This window comes from Sinohyriopsis cumingii, chromosome 15, assembly GCF_028554795.1.
Source record: "Sinohyriopsis cumingii isolate HCF-2022 chromosome 15, ASM2855479v2, whole genome shotgun sequence".
Classification (NCBI taxonomy): domain Eukaryota; kingdom Metazoa; phylum Mollusca; class Bivalvia; order Unionida; family Unionidae; genus Sinohyriopsis; species Sinohyriopsis cumingii.
The window spans coordinates 122,287,257-122,308,976 of record NC_142975.1 but is presented as its reverse complement, the minus strand read 5'-3'; the positions used below and the strand labels follow the sequence as shown (position 1 = coordinate 122,308,976).

Below are 21,720 nucleotides of genomic sequence, written 5' to 3'. Positions count from 1 at the left end.
CCAGACAAACGTACGATGATCAGACCCATTAATTACTGATACATACCCAGACAAACGTACGATGATCAGACCCATTAATTACTGATACATACCCAGACAAACGTACGATGATTAGATCCATTAATTACTAATACATACACAGACAAACGTACGATGATCATGCCCATTGATTACTGGTACATACACAGACAAACGTACAATGATCAGACCCATTAATTACTGGTACATACCCAGACAAACGTACGATGATCAGACCCATTAATTACTGATACATACACAAACAAACGCACGATGATCAGGCAAATTAATTACTGATACATACACAGGCAACCGTACAATGATCAGACCCATTAATTACTGGTACATACCCAGACAAACGTACGATGATCAGATCCATTAATTACTGATACATACCCAGACAAACGTACAATGATCAAACCCATTAATTACTGATACATACACAGACATACGTACGATGATCAGATCCATTAATTACTAATACATACACAGACAAACGTACGATGATCATGCCCATTAATTACTGATACATACCCAGACAAACGTACGATGATCAGATCCATTAATTACTAATACATACACAGACAAACGTACGATGATCATGCCCATTAATTACTGGTACATACACAGACAAACGTACAATGATCAGACCCATTAATTACTGGTACATACCCAGACAAACGTACGATGATCAGACCCATTAATTACTGATACATACACAGACAAACGTACGATGATCAGACCCATTAATTACTGGTACATACACAGACAAACGTACAATGATCAGGCAAATTAATTACTGATATATACCCAGACAAACGTGCGATGATCAGATCCATTAATTACTAATACATACACAGACAAACGTACGGTGATCATGCTCATTAATTACTGGTACATACACAGACAGACAAACGTACGGTGATCACGCTCATTAATTACTGGTACATATACAGACAAACGTACGATGATCAGGCCCATTAATTACTGGTACATACACAGACAAACGTACGGTGATCACGCCCATTTGATCCAGATAAAGCAAATGAGATTAGAATGTGACCAAAATCTTATCATCCAGACGGCCGATTATCTGGAAGAAATCTAATTCCACCGATGTGTCTGAATGATCAATGTTTTACAGTATCTTATAATTATTTAGTACCTGGTTAACTTTTATAACTGAGTTCTTTTTGCGTATAAGATATATTTTAGACTTAATCAGCTTATTTTCTACATGACTTTATAAAGTTTATAAGATATCGTAAAGACTGTATGCGATATCTAATAGAATGTAGCGAAATCTCATTAAACGTTTAAGTATCGTATAAAATATATCTTATATAATGAACAATTTTATACGATATCTTATAAAATTTATGAGATCGTTTTTAAGGTTTAGGAAATATGTAGTTCATGAGAATTCAAGTTTTAAAATAAATGATAATCAGGCATGCTATGTATGTATGTACTTACATACGTGTGTGTGTGTGTGTGTGTCTGGATGTGCACATATTATTTCATTTACTTTTCATCCAAGCCAATCTTTAAGATTTATATATGTACCATGAATGAACATGTTAAACGAACGGAAGTAAATACCAAACTTCTATTCAAATGCACTGACCAATTTTAAAGATATGAAACATTAATGTGAAATATTTCGAATCGATAGACTGTGCTACGAAACCGTGTGTGCTTATTTATCAGAGTTTGGTACTCTGCCAACTTTGCTATTACGAACATATTTAAGTAGGTAGGGTAGGATTTATCATAACAACGATGTTCAACTATATAGTAAATAACGAAGCTAAAGTTATGAAGTTAGGCAAGGAACCAGTCTATACGATAGTCGTTTGCGCAACCTCGTCGTAAATATAATGGTTGTCACTGCAAGATACTTAATATCAAATAGGTCAAACCTGGGAGGGGGGGGGGTGCAAAACTTGTTGGGATGACGCTTGTGTGTCCTGACTAGCCTCGCGTTATGGAGGAGTAACGTATTGTTGAGTACGTTGTTTGCCTGTTTACTGTAATGTTTCTGAGTTGTAAGATTTTTTATATATTGTCATTAAATAGAAGAAAAAAAAAACATTGAAAATCTTAGATATTGTTAACAGTAAATATTTCTCATGACCAAGAAAATAAATCATGAACGTTATAAACACATACTCGTTATTCTTCTTTTTCGTAAGGTGACATGTGCAAACTACAGAACGATAATGGATGAGAATATATTAAAGTGAAGGCAGTCGTTCTTAATTTTCTGGAGGTAACTTTGCAGGTAGCTCGAACGTGGAAAAAAATATCTTCAAGGGCTACCGAATGAATTTGTTTTAGTTCCGATGTTGACTCTTTCAGCCTTGAGGAAGTAGATGGTATGCAAAGACTACTCGTGTACGTTTTAAATTCACTAAAGTTAACTTCTGCCAACACTTATCTCAACGTATGAGGCGACAAAGACCGTCCTCTCCGACTGGCTTCTGGTTTCTCCTGGAAAGCCGTGACTGGTTCATAACGGTACCTAATTAAGGTTTCATTCGACTGGAATTCTCACTCTCTCACTATATACAAAGAACCCTTTACCTAAGCGAATATGTTATTCAGATATATATATATATATATATATATATATATATATATATATATATATATATATATATATATATATATATATATATATATATATATATATATAGAAAGAAGGAGTCATTCAAAACTACACCTCCAGCAAGATTTCAGACTCTTCCTGTCGAGAAAGAAAAAAGGTATTTGTGACGTCTGTCAAGAGAAATCACATTGTGTCCTATAATAGTTACAAAATCAAAGTAAAGGAACGTCCAAGACAGGATAAAACAAACAAAAGTAAAGATGCCTGTTACAAATGTCAAGAATAAAGACGTCTGTCCTTAGAATCTTCCAAGAAATGAGAAAACTTTGGTTAACCATCCCAAAGCCATTTTCAACGCTATCCATATCTTTCAAAAACAACTATATCAATCAATTATTGCCAATAGCCAGCGTGTTGGATAGTAAGTGTTTGCGATGTTGGATAGCAGATAACTGGGTTTTTGTTAGTAAGTATAGGGTATTGGATTGTAATTTACTTGGTGTTAGATAATAAGTGTAGGGTGTTGGATAGTAGACTGGTCCCCTGTTGCACTTATACCTATAGTTACGACAGGTATAGGTTATTGTCAACCTTGATATTCTTCAAACAAAATAGTCACGGACATTGCATCTAATATAAACAAACTGGCTGTATATAAAGTTTCTATTGCTATCATTATAAATTCAATTACATCTTTGAATAAGTTATCTTGTATTAAATTGGTGTTCAATAAGTTTGATTCATCGAAATATCCTAATTTGTTTATGACTTTTTGAATAATTTCTTCCCTTTGGTGCTTAAGTTTTTGACAGTGTAGGATCATGTGCCATTTGTTGTCAAATACTATTTTGCATACTGGACAGGGCGGATTGTTTCTTATTGTTTTCCTTTGGAATGCTTTTTCTCCTGTCTACCACGCATCATGTAGGTATTAAAATATTTTGGCTTGTTTTTTTATCCTTTGATTTTGGTCCAGTCTGTCCAGATGTTTTCCATTTGTGAAGTGGCTTTGGAGTTTCAGTTTTATTAGGTGGTATTTTTTGGTCTCTTATTATATCATATATCTCGTCTTTATTCTTTGTGATCCAGATTTTTTTTGTTATCTCTATATTCTTTTAGTGCTTCCGTTTGTCTACTACTGGTGGTTTAATTATTTTGATTAGTTTCTTATTTTTGTGAATTTCTTGTTTATTTGACATCATGAATCCAAACCAATATAAGTAGATCCCCTGCCAGGAATATTCTGGTTCCGGGGTTAGCTTTTTTAAATCTGACAATAACGTTAGAGGTTTGTTTAAATATTAGATTTGGAATGTTCATTTCTCCTTGTTCTTTATCTTTTTTTAGCGTACATTTAGATATGAAATTTAAAATTAATGATACAATTTTCTTAATGAAGTAAAGTTCAAAATCAGTTATGTCAAATTCATACTATGTGGAGTTCAAAAGGTAAGTTTTGGCAATTTGCGTTTTTTTTTCTACATGTAAATGGTTGAGGTCTCTTTTATTCCACGTTGCTGTGTGATTTGTAATTTTATCTTTTATCTGTTTGAGGTTTAATCTTTTACTGTTTTCTCCTAGATAAATTCCTAGGACTTTGATTTTTTTTTAAATTTCTGGGGGAAGCCCAGAGTGGTTGCCTTTCCAATTTCCTATCAAACGTATTAGTTTTATCTTGGTTTATTTGCGAGCCGGATGCAATGCCGAAAAGGTTTTATGGTTTTATTAGGTGATAATAAGATTGGTGTATTGTGATGAAGTTTGAACAATCATCGGCGTGCTGAAAAGTTTTGTATTCTTCTTTGAAATTCGGTACGTGCTTTTATTCCATATATGTTTGGGTCATTTTGTATCGATATATTTAGGGTTTCTATTCCGAGTACATACATGAGCACTGACAGGGGACAACCTTGTCTAACTGACCTGTTGATTAGGAAGGGCTAGGTCTTGGCTCCATTTGTTTGGGCTATTGATTGGATGTTTTTATATAATGTCTTTTGAAAGTTGGGTCCGAAATAAAATTTGTTGAGCATGTGTAAAATAAATTTTATTTCTATTCGATCAAAAGCTTTTTCCTGATCGAATAGAACTAAAACACCATGTAAATTGTTCGACTCCATGTTTTCTATTATTGTCTTTATTGATAAAATATTGTTTAAGCTTTTACTTTATTCTTACCCACGTGTTGGGTTTTACTGATGATATTTCCAAAAGTTAATTTTAATCTGTTTGCAAGGATTTTACTCAAAATTGTACAGTCTAAGTTTAGTAGCGAAATCGGTCGCCATTTATTTTAATTCGGTTCATTCTTGCTGGGACAAGTGTTAATATGTGTTTTATATATATATATATATATATATGCACCATTCTTCCCTTTAATTCGGGTGGTGTGGAAGATTTTTCCAAACCATTTGCAGCGTTCTGTTATTAATTATAATTTCCACTCCTGATTTAGGGCTGATATAATCTGTTTGTGTTACGAAAATCGCGTCTAATTGGTCTTCCGCAAATTGTTTTACTTGTGGATATTGTGTATATCTTGTATACAAAATGAAATCGTATATTTTAGCTAACTAGGTGTTTGGCTTTTTTGAGATCTAGTCCAGTGACATTAATTGACAGTAATTTAATTATGTCATGCTTTTCCATTTCAAAGTGAAAATGGCTGGGTTTTTGTTCTTGTTTATGTTTGTTTTTCTGGTTTGTACTGTTTAAAGTAAAGTTTTGTTTTACATTGTGCTTGTATTTGTGTCATTGTCATTGTTGGGGAGTGTGTTTTCGAATCTTTTGGATTGTTTTAGGTCAGATTTCTTCTGGTTTCTTAATTTATTTATTTTTTTCCCGGTACATCGGGAAGATTTTGTTTTCGGGGCCTTGATGGGGGTGTTTTTTTTTTGTCCTGTTTGCTCTTTGCTGTATATGTTTGATCCGTTTCCTCTGCGTTGTGTTTGGGGGTTTTGTGTTGCTTGTGGTGTTGCATTATTGTCGTCTACCATTGGAGGTATCAGTTGGGATTTACCTTTCATTTCTTTAATCATTTTTTATTTCTGTTGTGTTTAGTGTGCCTGTTTTTTTTGTGGGGGTGGGGCCTTTTTTATTGTCATTTTGTTTGGAAGAGTTTTCTTTTCTTTGTTTTGTTTGACTTTTTTTCCATTTTTTTCCTGGAGTTTTGTCCAAAGTTGTGTCTGTTTCGATGTCACTAGTGGGTGAGTATTTGTTCTTGTAGTGGTGTGTCTGTTCTTTGTGTTGTGAGTTTCGAAATGGGTGCAGGTATTAATTCCTGTAATGCTTGTGGTGTTGGTGGTGCTTGTGATTCTCGTGTGGGTATTTGTGTTGTTAGTGTTGGTGTTGTTAGTGCTGGTGTTGTTAGTGTTGGTGTTGTTAGTGATGGTGTTGTTAGTGTTGGTGTTGTTAGTGATGGTGTTGTTAGTAATGGTGTTCTTAGTGTTGGTGTTGTTAGTGTTGATGTTGTTAGTGATGGGGCTGCAGCAGCAGCTTGAGCATATCTTTGAAATTTTGTTGGTGGGCCTGGTTCTATGTCTAAATCTATTTCTTGTTGTTCATGTTGGTTTTTGGATGGGTTTTTGCATTTCCATCTATCATGGTCTATTGTACCACAGCTGCCACATGGTCTCGTCATTTAGCAATTATAGTACCAGGTTTGCACCGGCAGGCCATCGATTTTGCAAAACTGTGGTACCTTTCCAGCGTCATTAATGTCTTCTATGTCTTCTTCCGTCTTGAAGTATTGCTTCAAGAAGGCTTCTCCATTTATGTTTTTTGCATATTCAGTAGCCAGTTTGGTTTGGCGCAGATAAGCGCAGTGTAGCTCTTAAATAAACTTTTTTTTTTAAAAAAAATGAATCTATGAACAAAGACATTATCTACAGTAAATTATATTTTATGTTGATGATAATCTGTAGTTTAGATTTGTTGCATGCGTGAATGCTTATAGACAAGATATTACCTTTTGTTACTGTTTATACTCTTTTTGGGGGGCCTCAGACAGATGACCTTCCCTGAATTTCCACAAAAAAAAATTTAAAAAGAGTTTTTTTTTTCTTTGCTTGTCCACCAAAGGTATGTATGTTTGTATGTTTTAATATAATTTAGATATTTAAAAAAATCAAAGTTTAGAATGTTTGATGGGGAATTGATATCCCTAGTGTGATCTAAAGGGTTGTTCATCCGACTCTGGGTTTTAAACACCATTGTCGGAGTTCTTTCCCTTGTTTATTTCGTAATCTTTTCCAGAGATCTCCTTAAGTCCCGTGTATGATATGTGTATATTTGCTATATTGTGTGTAGGCTATAGATTTCTTTGTTGGGAGGCAAACTTAGTCCAATTATCTCCCAGTTGTCTTATCATATAGTTATAGTTATTTGGATTTATTTTATCCAAATTATTGAGGTTTGATTTTATTTTGAAAAAATGAACGTTTCAATTTTGTCGAAAAAACCCTCCACCTTTATCAGCTAATAAGAGAAACCTCCGTATGATAAATAGAACCAAATTAATGCAGGACATCCAAGCTAACCTAACAACTTGCTTACCTCCTACCGCAGAACAACTCGATAACTGTCTGCGTTCATTACTTGACAAACATGCCCCAGCTACCAAGTGCAGAGTATCAATTAAAAAGTGTTCTCCATGGTATAGCAGTGTTAGGGACCAGCTTCGCACTGCTAAAAGAGACCGCCGTAAATCTGAGAGGCTCTGGCTTTCCACCAGACTCACTATTCATAAGCAAATATATGAAGTCGCTAAGAAGAATGTCACAAATAGAGTCCATGCAGCGAAATCAGCCCACTACACTACTAAGATGATGGAAAGTTCCAGCTGCAAAGAACTCTTCGAGATTACTGACAAGCTAATGTCAAGGAACAAATCAACACCACTTCCAACTACCTTCTCTCCAGTCGACCTTCCGGACATATTTGCAAATTTTTTCCGTGACAAAGTACAAACCATTAGAGATAAGCTTGACACCACAATTTCAATTGACTCGTCGTCACCATACAGTTGCGATACAGAATTTGAGCGGCAACCATTAGCAGCAGTTGAACCTGTCTCTATGGATTTCGTACGTACAATCGTGATGAAGAGTGCACCAAAGTCATGTGAACTTGATCCAATTCCAACATCAATGCTGCTTGAGTGCTTAGATCCAGTATTGCCTTCACTAACTGATGTTATTAATACGTCTCTCTCATATGGGGAATTCCCATCATTTTTCAAAACTGCCATTGTAAAGCCTCTGCTGAAGAAACCAACACTAGACCATAACGATTTAAAGAACTACCGCCCAGTTTCTAATCTCTCATTCATTTAAAAAATCTTAGAAAAGGTTGTTCTATCCCAGCTTGTATCTCATCTAAATTCAAACAGTCTTTTTAGCAATGTACAATCTGCATATCGCCCTTGCAATAGTACTGAAACTACTCTTTTAAAAGTAGATAATGACATTCTCTCTGCATTGGATAGCGGAAAGATTACAGTCCTCACTCTTCTTGATTTGTCTGCAGCATTTGACACAATAGACCATGATATATTACTTCACCGTCTCCAGCATGTATTTGGCATTCATGATACAGCCTTACTGTGGTTCAAGTCCTACTTGGTCAACAGGACACAAATTGTATCTGCAAAGGAATACACTCCAATCCAGTTGATCTATGTTGTGGTGTTCCACAGGGGTCTGTTCTTGGACCTGTTCTCTTCATTCTTTACACTCAGTCGCTCTCAAGTGTCATAGATCATCATCCAGTGTCTCATCAGTTGTACGCTGATGACACGCAAATATACAAATCTAGCCACCCAACTGAAGTTGATGCTACCATCGAAATTGTAGAGAGGTGCATTTCTGATGTGAAATCAGGGATGACTTGTAACAAGCTGCAGAAGAAAGATGATAAACCTGAGGCCATTCTGATCACAAAACAAAGACTTTCTCATTCACATCCTTTACCTCAAACAATAAATATCAGCAACGCCAACATTAAATTCACACAATCAGTACGAAACCTAGGTGTTACTCTGGAAAGTACTCTCACATTGCACCAACATGTCATGAACATATGCGAGGCTGCATATCTTGAGCTGAGACGCATCAGCTCAATTCGCAAATATCTTTCAGTTGATGCCACTAAAACACTTTTGTGTTCATTAGTACTTTCAAGACTGGACTATTGTAACTCAATTCTGTCTGGTTCATCTCAATATCTACTCCAGAAACTTCAAACGGTTTAAAACACAGCTGCTCGGATCATACTTAGAGTACCACGATCAGAGCACACCTCTCCGCTGCTCTGTACCCTACACTGGCTATCCATTCGATCCAGAATCAAACACAAAATTTGTTCTCTGTGCTACGTTTCACTGTCGGACTCTAGTCCAACATACCTATATGACCTCACCCATGTGTACACACCAGCAAGATACTTATGCCCCTCTTCTGACAATCGTATACTCACTATTCCAAGTATGAAAACAAAGTCATATGGACATCGTTCTTTTGCATACCAGGGCCCAGCACCGTGGAATGAATTGCCCACTGAATTTAGACACAAAGACACAGTAATTACATTCAAAGAGGGCTCTCAAAACTCACTTATTTCGACTGCAAGAACAAACTTAAAGACCTAATAATGTTTCCTACCTGAAATATTCTCAGCATGTTTTTTATTTTATTTTTAAAAAAATGTTTTTCTAATTTCATGCTGTTTGTTTTTGTAATAATATTATTATGTTTCTTATCTTACAGGTGTTGTCTAAAGTTGTAAAGCGCTTAGAGCTTCTAAAGATTAGGCGCTATACAAAGTCCTCATTATTATTATTATCATTGTGTGTCGTTTTCTCGTTATATCTTTACTTTAGACTGAGAGGCTGTATCTGAGTTAGGATCCGCATTTTTCTTTATTCGTAACGTTTCTCCTCTGCAGAATTTAGCCTTCTCTTTTATAATAGAATGTACAATTTCCACAAGAATTTTTTTTTTTGGGGTGGGGGGTTAGTCCCTAGGGTTAGTGTGGGTAGCTTTTTATTACTGTATGTCTTAATTCCCCTTGTTTTTGTTCTGTTTGTCCATTTCCACCATGTTTTTTTTTCTGATGCTCTTTCGCAGGCCTGTTCACTTCGCGTAGCGCCTTATTACATAGCCCTGCGACGTCTGTGCAACTTACTTCACACATGTGGATGTTCCCTGTTACCCTTAGATCTATGTTAATTGGTGAGAGAAAAATCCTTTTTTTTGGGGGGGGGGTTTAATAGTATATCGCTACCCAACTATATCGTTCATACGATCCAATTTGTATTCCTTGTTTCTTCAAGTAAACAGAATCAGTATACCGCTCACTGACAAGACTTCCGTAATGTAAACATTTTGTCTTACGGTGAGGCATTTATACACATACGATGCCGCAATATATGTCTGTGCGCTGGAAGTATTCGGTTCTTCTCATCGAATGCACTTTGCACGTGCGGCATAGGATAAACCGAACTCACTATTTCAAAATCTTTGTACAATATACATAAATCACCCTCGGGTATCGTTGTACACAAGAAACGAGACTCGAGTATATGTATTTAATAAATAAAAGGATTTATACAATTCCGTGACATTATTCACGTTACATTATGGGTGAGACTTCCCACCCTACCCCTCAAAAATATGTGTTTCCTATTGCACTTGTTTGATATTTGGGGCAGGTAGGTAGATTTTAAAAAAAACTTTTAAAACATTATATGTAATCATTAGTATATGTAATGTACTAAGTGCTTCAAATCACTGGACAAAACCGACTCGATTAAATGCACAAAAAGAGCGATGGCGCCGGTAATGGAAAACAATGTCGGTCGGCCTACCGGAAACGCACATGGTTTTTGTGCCTGATGGGGTGTAAAACGATACAATTTAGTCACGTATTAATTATCTGAACATAGCAGCTAGTTTGTAATAACATCCGAACGTTATAAGAAGTTAATTCCGTCTACGCAGTAAGCAAATCCGAAATCGTTCAAAAATGAAGAAACGTTGTCACACAAGATACTGCCCACTTTACGCCGTGGTTCAACACATGCACACTCAGTCATATCCGTAGATTTCAAGTAAATGTTTTGTCAGTATTGTAGTAATATGTTACAACACACACACCACCACCACCACCACCAGCAGGGGCTGGGTCCGAATTTTAATACTGTTAGGCATATATCCAGACCATTCTCAATAATATTTATAGGTATCAAGTCTCTGTCTTTGTCATTATGGTGAGTTATGAGATATTACTAACGCACGCACGTCTCAACGAGCAGTAACACATAATCTCTTTTTAGCTACACACACACACACACACACACACACACACACACACATGCATGCATGCATGTATGTATGTATATGTCAGACAGACTTTAGACCAGGTAGTAAATTATGAAACTAAAGGATAGTTGCAATTGTAAATTGTTTTTTTTTTTTTTGACTGAATGTAAATTCAATAACTCTCACTCTTATCAGAAATGACATTCATGCTCTAGATAAAGCAGTATTGCTCTTAAAATTACCTGATAATTTCTTCAATTCAAATCATTTATACCTATCAACCTATGAAGACAATTAATTTATACAAAACCTATTTAAGTTTAATACATTACAAAAACGATGGCGCAATTCTCATGAAGTTCAAGTGGGTGACCGTTCCAGGGAGATAAATCTCTTAGTGCGTTAGTTATGCTTTTTTTGCTAGTTACATCCCTTATATTGATACTCTAGATATTTTGAATTTAATATGGAGACATCTCTAGTACATTTTTCTCAATATGTTGACAATTTAAAACAATAAAAGAATGAAAAAAAGCTTGAATACTTTATAAAAGATGTGAGTCGAAAATTATTATTTAAATGAATTACATACTACCAAAGTATTACAGGTGGCAAGAGCAGGATACATGGAAGCTACCGCTTTTCATAACTAGGCTTACACACTTTCTCTCATTGATTCGTTGTGATTGTTGTTGTTGTGGGGTTTAACGCCATTTTTCAGCACACGATAGGCTATGCATGGCGGTCAGTATTAACTGGTGGAGGAAGAACCCTTGGAAAACCCCGGGAAGAACCACCGACCCACGAGAAGCTACGGGGCCCCGAGTGGCCGAGTGGTCTAAAGCGCTCAGCGTGCCGGATCACTGCCATCTCACCTCTGTCTGCGTGGGTTCGAGTCTAAGGCTCGGCTAGCGTGGGTACGTGGGAAAGCCTGTCAGCAGCTTATCGTGGGTCGGTGGTTCTTCCCTGGGTTTTCCAGGGTTCTTCCTCCACCAGTTATACTGGCCGCCATGTATAGCCTATCATGTGCTGAAAAATGGCGTTAAACCCTAGAACAACAACAACAACCCCCCCAAAAAGAGAAAAGTCCACAAATAGAATGTCGGACTCGTAATACAAGGGTTCCTTGGTCGATACCAGCAAAGGCCAGCTAGCACAGCCCTGGTCGGCTGCATTGATTTTCCCTCGAGAAAGGCATTGGTCTCCCATTCCCTCCTCATGATATTGCCAATAAATTGTTCAAAATGCATGGAAGACAAAAACACGAATAAAAACGTGACGTTTAAATATGCAAAATAAAAAGAATTAGTGACGTGTAAAATCTTTTGCCTATTTTACATGACTTGAAACTTGTGTTCTACTTTCATAGCTTACTGTTATGTTTAGCCAAGTGACTACTTAAAATACTGACTTTAATTTATTTTTTATACAAGCTTCTCAAACAACGCCATGCAAATATGCCAGTACGTTTCTAGCAAAATAGTTTTTATATATATATATATACTTTTTTAATTTTTAAACTCCTATGCAAAAGACATTTTCATTGGTTATTTGGCCAGTTGTCATCCAATAAAATTGTTCTTTTCACATTTCCGTTCCCCAGTGCAGTAATGGCGTCGCGTCCGGTGTGATCTTCTAATTTGTTAGACTTATTTTTTGTTTGAAACTACAATTATGTCTCAAATTGAAAGAGAGTTCGAGGAATATGACCAGAACAGTTCGTGGCCCTATGTCTATCAGGTAAATTAAAATCAGTACATAGATTAATTTTGAAAACGTTTACCTCTTAACTCTGTGTAAGGGTGAGTTGAAAACTGGACAAGTTATCGCAGACCAGCTTCTAGGTCTTTGCTGAGACGGTTCGACATTTGGTTATATACATTTTAACTTTCCAAGTTTAAAAACACATTTGCAACTCAGGGAGCACCCCGTCAATGATCCACCCTTCCTGCAAGCGAGACATACTGGTTTCTTAATGAACACTTGGCCACTAACGTGCTGAACAATATGCTTCCTGATTTATCGGGAAGGGGGGGGGGGTTAGTAATCATGACAGCGGGGAGTCACTACAGTGTATACAACCAACTGTGCATGTTTGGTATTTAGCATATGCTGAAGGTAAGCAAAGATTTTAGCTCATAAAAATAGTCTTTTTTTAGTCTGTTGAAACTACGTTGTCGTTAGCCTTAACTTGCTCAAGGTTACGAAGTGATCCTATGCATTGCATTGGAGCAAGCAGTACTGTTGTCAAAGACAAAAATATAACTTTAGTTAATGTTTAATTAGATTTGTTTTTTTCAGGAGGTTTAATTTTAATTTACAATGCAAGTGTACAATTTAGTAAACCCAGTAATTTTGTTAGTCTCCAGTTTAGTCTGAATTGTTTGTACTTGTTAGTGTATACTACCAAGTATAAGTTAGATCATATTGGCTGATATTGCATTAAATAATAGCAAGAGTGAAGGTGAAGCTACTGTTTCATGCAGTACATACCACATCTGGTCTAACCTATTTTGCATGTCATTCAGTTTTGAGATTGGCATAGAGTAAAGCAATCTACTTTTGAAGAAGAAAACAATTATGTGGGTGAAGCTAGTCAGGCATGCTAACATTTGCAATTTTATGACATCCTGCATTTGCCTGGTTTTTGCTGTTGAGATTTGCAAGCCAGATAGTTTGCAGTTTCAATAGCTGTTGTTGGAAAGTATGTTTCATTAAGTGGAAGAGTGGATAAAAATGTTCCAAGATGGTCTAGAGCACTACTTTGTTGAGAGCCCAAATTTATAAGCACTATTCAGGTCAAAATAATTCACAATTGTTTGTCATGAGAAGTATTTGGAAAGTATTCCAGTGTATTGTGTGTATTATACTCAACCTTTGCTGCCATCTACTGATTTCTGTAAATCAAGATGCGTCATTCAAGTACTTAGTGTGAATACAATAAATACCTACTTGAAAAAAATGTTTATTGCAACAGAAATTAATGCTATAGAGAGAAACATTACTGATTCTTCTGGGAAAGTAATTTGCTGTGCTTTTTTGTGTAATGTTAGATTTAGTGACAAGTTGGTGATGAGCCAAAATAGACATAGAAATTGGAAATTGTGCTGAACAGTTTCGTCAGCACAGATCTGCAGTAATGCTGACTGACATTAGTGATACCCAACAAGCACGTAAATGAGGAAAAGTGACAATGTCATTTATCAATATAATTAATGATACACAGCCTACAATACATTATCGATACATACATTGTATGCTCATTCGGCAAATCTAGGTATGTTGGTTATCCTGTTAATCTAGGATGTATTGCTGACCTTGTAAATCTTGGGAGTGTTGGTGATCCTGTTTTGCATAAAACATAACATTTCTTGCTGAAATGGCATATCCATCTTCCAGACAGATGCTAAATCAAAAACTTCTACTGGTATGTGTGCCTGGCTTTTCATGGACAGATGGAATAACTGTCATAAGTGATTCACTAAACTTTAAATCAAACACAACTATTGTCAAAATTAATAATGTAAAACAGTGGTCTCAGAAATGTTTAATCACACAAATTTGGATGCCAGTATTTTATCTTGGATGCTGAAAATCACTTAGGTGGGAGTCCTCCGTTCACTTGTAATAGGTGGGCAGCAAAATTCAAAGACTTAGCGGTGCTGATATTTACAATGACATAACTTTGTATCTAAAAGACCCATTGATGTACAAGTTGCCATTATAAGAGTACGTCAAAAGATAATGCAGTAGCTGAGTGTCAGGTTCAAAGGCTTTAACTGGCTGCTGGGTTTGACAATTTATTGATATTTACTGTGATTGAATTCAGAGGCAGAAAGACCCAGAGATGTACATGTGGTCATTTATAAGAATACATCAAACAAACAGATTTATAATTTATTATTGTGCTAATTTCTGAGCATAGCGGAATATGCAGTGAATGTGACCTCAGAATCAAGACATGTTGAGACTTAGACGAAATGCCATTCGCAAATTTGGATAAGTATTTTGGGGTTAAACAGCAAACTGCGGAAGACTGTAATGAGACTCACAAGAGTACTCAAGTTGCTAGAACTGACAATTCGGATGGGACAGTAGCTAAGTGTAAGAAAGTGTGTCATGCCTAGCTTAGTGCTTGGAATAAGACATTTCTTTGGACTGACAAAATTTAATCTCACTCTGGTGGACAAACAAGAGCTGCGTCAGTGTTATAAAGAATGTAGAAATTAAACTCAATGGCAACCAATAGTTCTTCTAATTTGCATAGTATTTTGGGAGGTTAGTGCAACTTCAGCTGGTGGGACTGCTATTTTTACCAAAATGGGAGTCCTGGACTCCTAGTTTTAAAATCCTAGTGAGACCTCTGTAAAAGGTTTAATATAATGTTGCATCATCAAGTTGAAAAAAAAATATTTAGGGTCCAGGTCTGATTTTAACTCTGGGACCACACCAACTTAAAATGGCACTGGTTTACTTTGCTACATTTAAATTTCTATATCATGTTGAAAGCGGCAGAAATTAAATGAGTAACCAAATATTCAAATCATATACTTTTTTTCTGAAAATTCAAACAGAAAATTAGCATTTTAATATTATATAAATTACTCATTGTTGAATTAGTGTTTGAGGGAACAACTTAAAACCTACAGATTCACCCAAAATTCAGACCTTTACTCAAAATGAAATAAAAATGTCCATATTCTGAATAGTTACACTGCACACAACACTGGCATTTTTGTTTAGTGTCTTTCTGTCAATCTTGAAAAGACAAGATGCAATACCTGCGTGGGTTCAAGTCTTGAATTCAGCCAATGTGGGTATGCGAGAAAGCTTGCCAGTAGCTTCTCGTGGGTCTGTGGTTCTTTCCAGGGTTTTCCCTGGGTTCTTCCTCCACCATTAATACTGGTTGCCATGTATAGCCTATCATGTGCTGAAAAATGGCATTAAACCCTATAACAACAACAAGATGCAGTACAGCAATCTGAGTAAGAAAATGTCTAGTAAAGGAATTATATCAAAATCAAAACACATTTTAATAAAATCTCAGAGCATGAATAAACTTGTGAATTGTGTGTGATTTGGATTTTTAACATAGATTTTACAATTTTCCAGTCATATCGCTACAATGTCTGCAGTGTGGTGGTTTATAGTGATGTCTAGCAATGGGGCATAATGCTGCAGACATGTAGGATCATGTCCCACCCATCCAGACACCAGACCAACTAGTCCTAACATTAACCTGTTAATGTTAAGCGCCAAGTGAGGTAGATGCCAGTACCTTTGGTGTGACTTGGCTGGGGTTCAAACCTGAAACTTCCCTCATCCAAGGCAGCTGCTCCTGCCACTAGGCCATCAGAGTGGTCTTTGGGTTTTGTTGTTGTGGGATTTAACTCCATTTTTCAGCACAGGATAGGCTATACATGGTGGCCAGTATTAATGGTAGAGGAAAACCCCAGGAAGAACCACCAACCCACGAGAAGCTACTGGCAAGCTGTCTTTACGTTTAGTAACTGAGCTGATGTAGAATCTAGAAAATGTAGACACTGTGACATTAGACTGGTATTGTTCTTCATTGTCTTTGGAGATTTGGTATAGGCTATAAAATTCCATGATTTTCTAAATTCTTTTCAACAAAAATATATTATTAGGCCAAAACATTTCACAGATTTGAAAATAGAAACACTGTGGAAATGTTAGAATTCAGCAGTTGAGAGCATTTTATGATGCCATTACTAATCTGTTTTGGGACTCTCTCTCTGTATGAGAACCAAATGTAGATTTGAATGATGTAGACCAAAAAATGGGGTTTAGAGTGACATTGGAAGACTTTTTAAAACAAATCTAACCTGGATTGAATAACCCCACCATTCCACTGCACTGCCAAATGGTCCTGTGACATAAGGAGAGAGAAACAGAAACATTTGAATGTCTGGTGGATCAATTTTCTGCTCCCAGGAACTGAAATATGATATATATAATTTCATCCAGAGATCAGCAAGTCATTTAGTGCTAAATCTGCTGGTTCAAGCTTTAAAATTTCCATGTTTTACCTAGCTTTTTGTTTGTTAGGCAACTGAGGTACAGTCAAGCATATTGACAAGATTTGTTAAGAATTTAACTTGCTAAAGTGCCATTTTTGAGAGAAACAAAAATGCCACCTAGGTCTGGTATTGTCGAGGATTTGTAATGTCAAGAATAGCAGTGACATATGGAATTAAAGTATAAGTAGCAAAGAAAAAAGTTCCTATTCAACTTTTTTTAGTAGGAGGATAACTATGAAAATTGCCTAAATTATCTTATATCTGAAAACAGTAAGTTTTTAAAAAAATAACTTTAAAATGTTATCAACCCACACACTCACTTCAGGTAAATGAATGCCAAACTGTTCACATTGGTTTAACCAAACAATACACCACCATCATATAGTAATCATTGAACAATGAGTGAAATAGGAAAATAATTTACATTAAATGTCATGCAGTGTTGTAGAAGATTGGTCAAATGCAGATGTATTACATACACGTAAAAGAATATGAACTATAGAATTGTTGGAAGAGTATTTTACATGCTAAAATTCCTGCTGATGTTTAAACATCTGTTGGGTAACACAATATATGTGAAGTAGTTCTAGACATCTGAGCTAGTAGATACAATACAGTGGAGGTGATCAGACATGTTCGTTTGCTTTTCATTGAACAATGGTAATAATTAGACTCAACAGGATGAGAAAATTAAGATAACAGTTGTTATTAATCTGCAGCTACTGCTCATCAGATAAACAGAATCATCTATTGTCAGTCAGGTTTATCCATATGCACCCAAAGACACCAAGATACAACTCAAATACATGTATTAGCCAGATATCTCCAGATATGACTGTAATGCATCTAGCTTCCTGACTGTATACAACCCAAATGAAATATTTCATACACTACATTATCAAGGTCACTGTTTGTTTGAATCTTTTCCTAGATGGCAAAATAACATTAAGGCAACGTGGGCAAGAGAGACACTTGCTTAAATCTATTGAAACTAATCAAGCTTTCCAGTTGTTCATTAAATGCTCAAATCTATAGAAACCAATCAAGCTTTCCAGTTGTTCATTAAACTGCAACAATTCTTGAATCTTATTTGCATTGTTATAACAAATATGTGTCCCTTAGACAGGTATTAGCTGTATTTTTCAGTTTAAGCTATCAATGCATACTTGTACTTTTGTTGAGGCTGAATGTATGCCAAATATAGAACTTTTATTTGCAACATATGGAGATGGGCTTTTTAAATTCTTTTTGTTGCTATAGTTCACATTCACTCTTTATGTACATACATGTACACCCATACATTGATGAAGATGATCAATTCAGCTAGAATGACTTTGATGGTCTGACATTCCATTGGAATATTCCTTGGACTGGTCTACTTGAGAAGGTATTATTGTGCATGCATCATTTTGTGCAAAATATGGCAAATTTATATTGCACGCATAAAGCAATAACTGCATGCATACATCTATAGCAGGGGACTCAAACTACCCTGTGGGCCACATGAGGTCATTTTCGATGGTCCAAGGTCCACACCACCTATGTTATCTCTCATGACACCTTGTGATGCCAGTCATTTTGTGGACCACAGGGTAGGATTGGTGGGCCACGTGTTTGAGACCCCTGATCTATAGATATGACCAGATTTAAAAAAACTTGATGTACCTCATCTGACATGTTGAGCCAGTGAGCAAAATCATAGTTGTGTTAATTACTATTTAAATATACATCTTGACCAGTTTAAGAAGTTTTATCTTTTTAATAATTTCATTGCTTGTAACAGTTATCATTTTCTTTGCTTTTAGCATTTTTGGTATTCAGACTAATTGCTGAGCTTCTGTAGATAAGTAATCATGGTTTATGTCACTGTCACCCTTTCATTTGACCCCATTATTCAGTTTATACAAATCCAGCCATGAGCTCATGCTAGCTCCTAAAATCATGTAGCAATTTAAATGTAAAATTTTTCTTCAAGATTCACCAGAGTGTAACAAGAAATTTGGGTAGATGGTTAATTCTGTTTCTGTCTGCCAGTGTCCACGACACCTCTTATGTCAGACTGTTTGATAAATCCCAAAACCTAAAGATCTGTGAAAATCCAAATTTATTTTTCTCTTTGCAGAAAATTAAGAATGATGCAGCCACTCAAATGTTGGCCGAGGAATTCTCGACAAAAGAAGCCAGAAAACCGGAAAATCGCGGCAAGAACAGATACCGAGATGTCAGTCCATGTATGTCTTATTATGGTGATCAACTATACAGTTGGGTGTTTGGGATAATGGGGAGCTGAAAAAGATATTTTGTTCAAAGAAATTATTAGCCCATTTTTGTTTTAATTTACTGTAGGTTTTTCTCACCTGTAGCAGACAAATATTTTTGTTGAGTTGCAATTTCCTGATGTATTACTGCAAAACATTGGCATAAACTGCAACTAAAATTTTTGAGGTCCTGGGTGGCCGAGTGGTCTAAAGCGCTCTCCGCTACGGATCACTGCCATCTCACCTCTGTCTGCGCTGGTTCGGGTCTCGGATTCGGCCAATGTGGGTATGTGAGAAAGTTTGCCAGTAGCTTCTCAAGGGTCGGTGGTTCTTTCGGGGGATTTCCCGGGTTCTTCCTCCACCATTAATACTGGCCGCCATGTATAGCCTATCGTGTGTTGCAAAATGGCGTTAAACCCTACAACAACAACAACTAAAATTTTACTTGTTTATTTTTTTGCAGTTTAATAAAGAATACACAGAATTTTAAATGGATATACATTTCTGTATCACATGGTTCATGCATATAGTTTGTAACTCTAAACACCTTTACCAGTCCTTGTGGGTTTGAGTCTCAGCTTGGCTGAGGGGGGTGGGGATATGAGAAAGCTTGCCAGTAGCTTCTCATAGGCCATAAGTTGTATAGGTTATCAAGGCTATCAGACTCATTGCTGAGCATCTGCAGATATTAAAGCCATCAAGCCATGTCTAAAGCTAGTATGGGCCTCAGGTGGCCAAGTGGTCTAAGGCACTCGCCTTTACATTTTACTCACATCTCACCTCAGTCCTTGTGAGTTTGAGTCTCAGCTTGGCCGAGGGGGGATACAAGAAAGCTTGCCAGTAGCTTCTCATAGGCCATAGCCTTTTTTCCTCCACCAATTATATTGGTTGCCATCTTTATAACTAAGTACTTAAATACAGGGGGCCCCAAGTGGTCTAAAGCGCTCACCGTTACAGATCACTGCCATCTCACCTCTGTCTGCATGGGTTCGAGTGTTGGGTTTGGCCATAATAGGCATGTGAGAAAGCCTGCCAGTAGCTTATCGTGGGTTGGTGGTTCTTTCCGGGGTTTTTCCAGGTTCTTCCTCCGCCATTATAGCCTATCTTGTGCTGAAAAATGGCGTTAAACCTTTCAACAACAACAACTTAATTACAGCATTAAACACACAGAACCAAACCAACCTAAAGCTCAGTATACAGCTATAGGGAACTGCTTGTTTGAACAAGTTTGCCCTAAAGTCAAGGATTTTACCAAAATAAAACAAAGTTTTGTGGCAAAATGTGTAACATATTGAATATAATAGCCATCTGTCAGGCATCAACATTTGTTTTTTTTCAATAACTTTTATCTTAGTATAAACTATTTGCAAAGCTTAATCATCATAGAACTTGTGCTTTGAATCTATGGTCTTAACCCATTTTATCCTGAATATGACTATGGTCGTAATACCTCATTCTATCCTGAATAAACCTGTGGTCATTGTATCCCATTTTATCCTGAATACAACTATGGTCATACTCTACTACAGAAAGTCTGTAGTGTCTCTAGAAACATGTGTTATACATCACAAATATTTGTGTACTTCACCAACACAGGAAATGGTTAAAGCACACATGCGCAGTAAAAAATTTTTTAAAAAACATGGTTGGAAAAGAAATTGTTGGATTGAAAATCAGTCGTTAAAATGATGGACGACATGGATGTTGATAGTGAGGGTAGCAATATTGAAGTTGATAATTTGGATGATTCTGTTGATAATATTGACTTAAATGATGGGTTAGAATTTAATCAAGTTGATGAAGGAGATGTTGCATGGTTTCGTGCACTTTTTGACAGTGATTCAGAGAGTGAAGCTCACTTTGAAGGCTGTCAAGAGGAATGGGTCTGGGATGATTTTTCACCTCAGTTGCCGCCACAGTTTAAATTGATGCGAGGGACAACTGTTCAACACCCAGAAGAAACCGATGCTCAACATTACTTTGAGTTAATTTGGGATGATTTAATCTGGGGGAAAAAACCTGTCGATGAAACAAACCGTTATGCTGAACAGGAGCGTAGGAAAAAAAAACCCGCTGCTGTATGATGCTCTGTTTTACCACAGTGTATTTAGAATTGCTTCTGAGGAATCAGGCACTGCAGTTGAAATTGGTAAACAGGATAAAATGGGTTAAACTATGTAACAGATGGAAGCAAAACCAGCAAATGGAGTTAAAAAAAAAATAAAACTCATTTCCCTCAAATACAGAGTGAAAATTTAAGAGTAACTTACATAATTGTGAATTAAATCCCATATATTTTTATGACCACTCCAGTGCGGGAGTTGGTGGGTTCGATCCCTGGCCGTGTCATACCAAAGACTTACAAAAATGGTACTAACAGCTGCCTCGCTTGGCACTCAGGATTAAGTGGTTAATGTTAGGCCTGGTCAGCCTGGTGTCAGGATAATGTGACTGGGTGGGACATCATGCTACAT

At 36.5% G+C, this 21,720-nt stretch overlaps 1 protein-coding gene across 3 annotated transcripts in view; it reads left to right on the top strand.

Annotated features, from left to right (window-relative positions):
• Positions 1-12,550: 12,550 nt before the first annotated feature.
• Positions 12,551-21,720, top strand: part of LOC149782636 (tyrosine-protein phosphatase non-receptor type 1-like) — a 46,794-nt gene continuing 37,624 nt past the window's right edge. For all 3 annotated transcript variants that reach the window (XM_089934126.1, XM_089934128.1, XM_089934127.1), the window contains exons 1-2: positions 12,551-12,687; positions 19,111-19,219. In XM_089934126.1, coding sequence (XP_089790252.1) covers positions 12,622-12,687; positions 19,111-19,219 — 175 coding nt within the window. In that variant the 5' untranslated portion in view covers positions 12,551-12,621. The remainder of the gene's footprint in view (positions 12,688-19,110; positions 19,220-21,720) is intronic.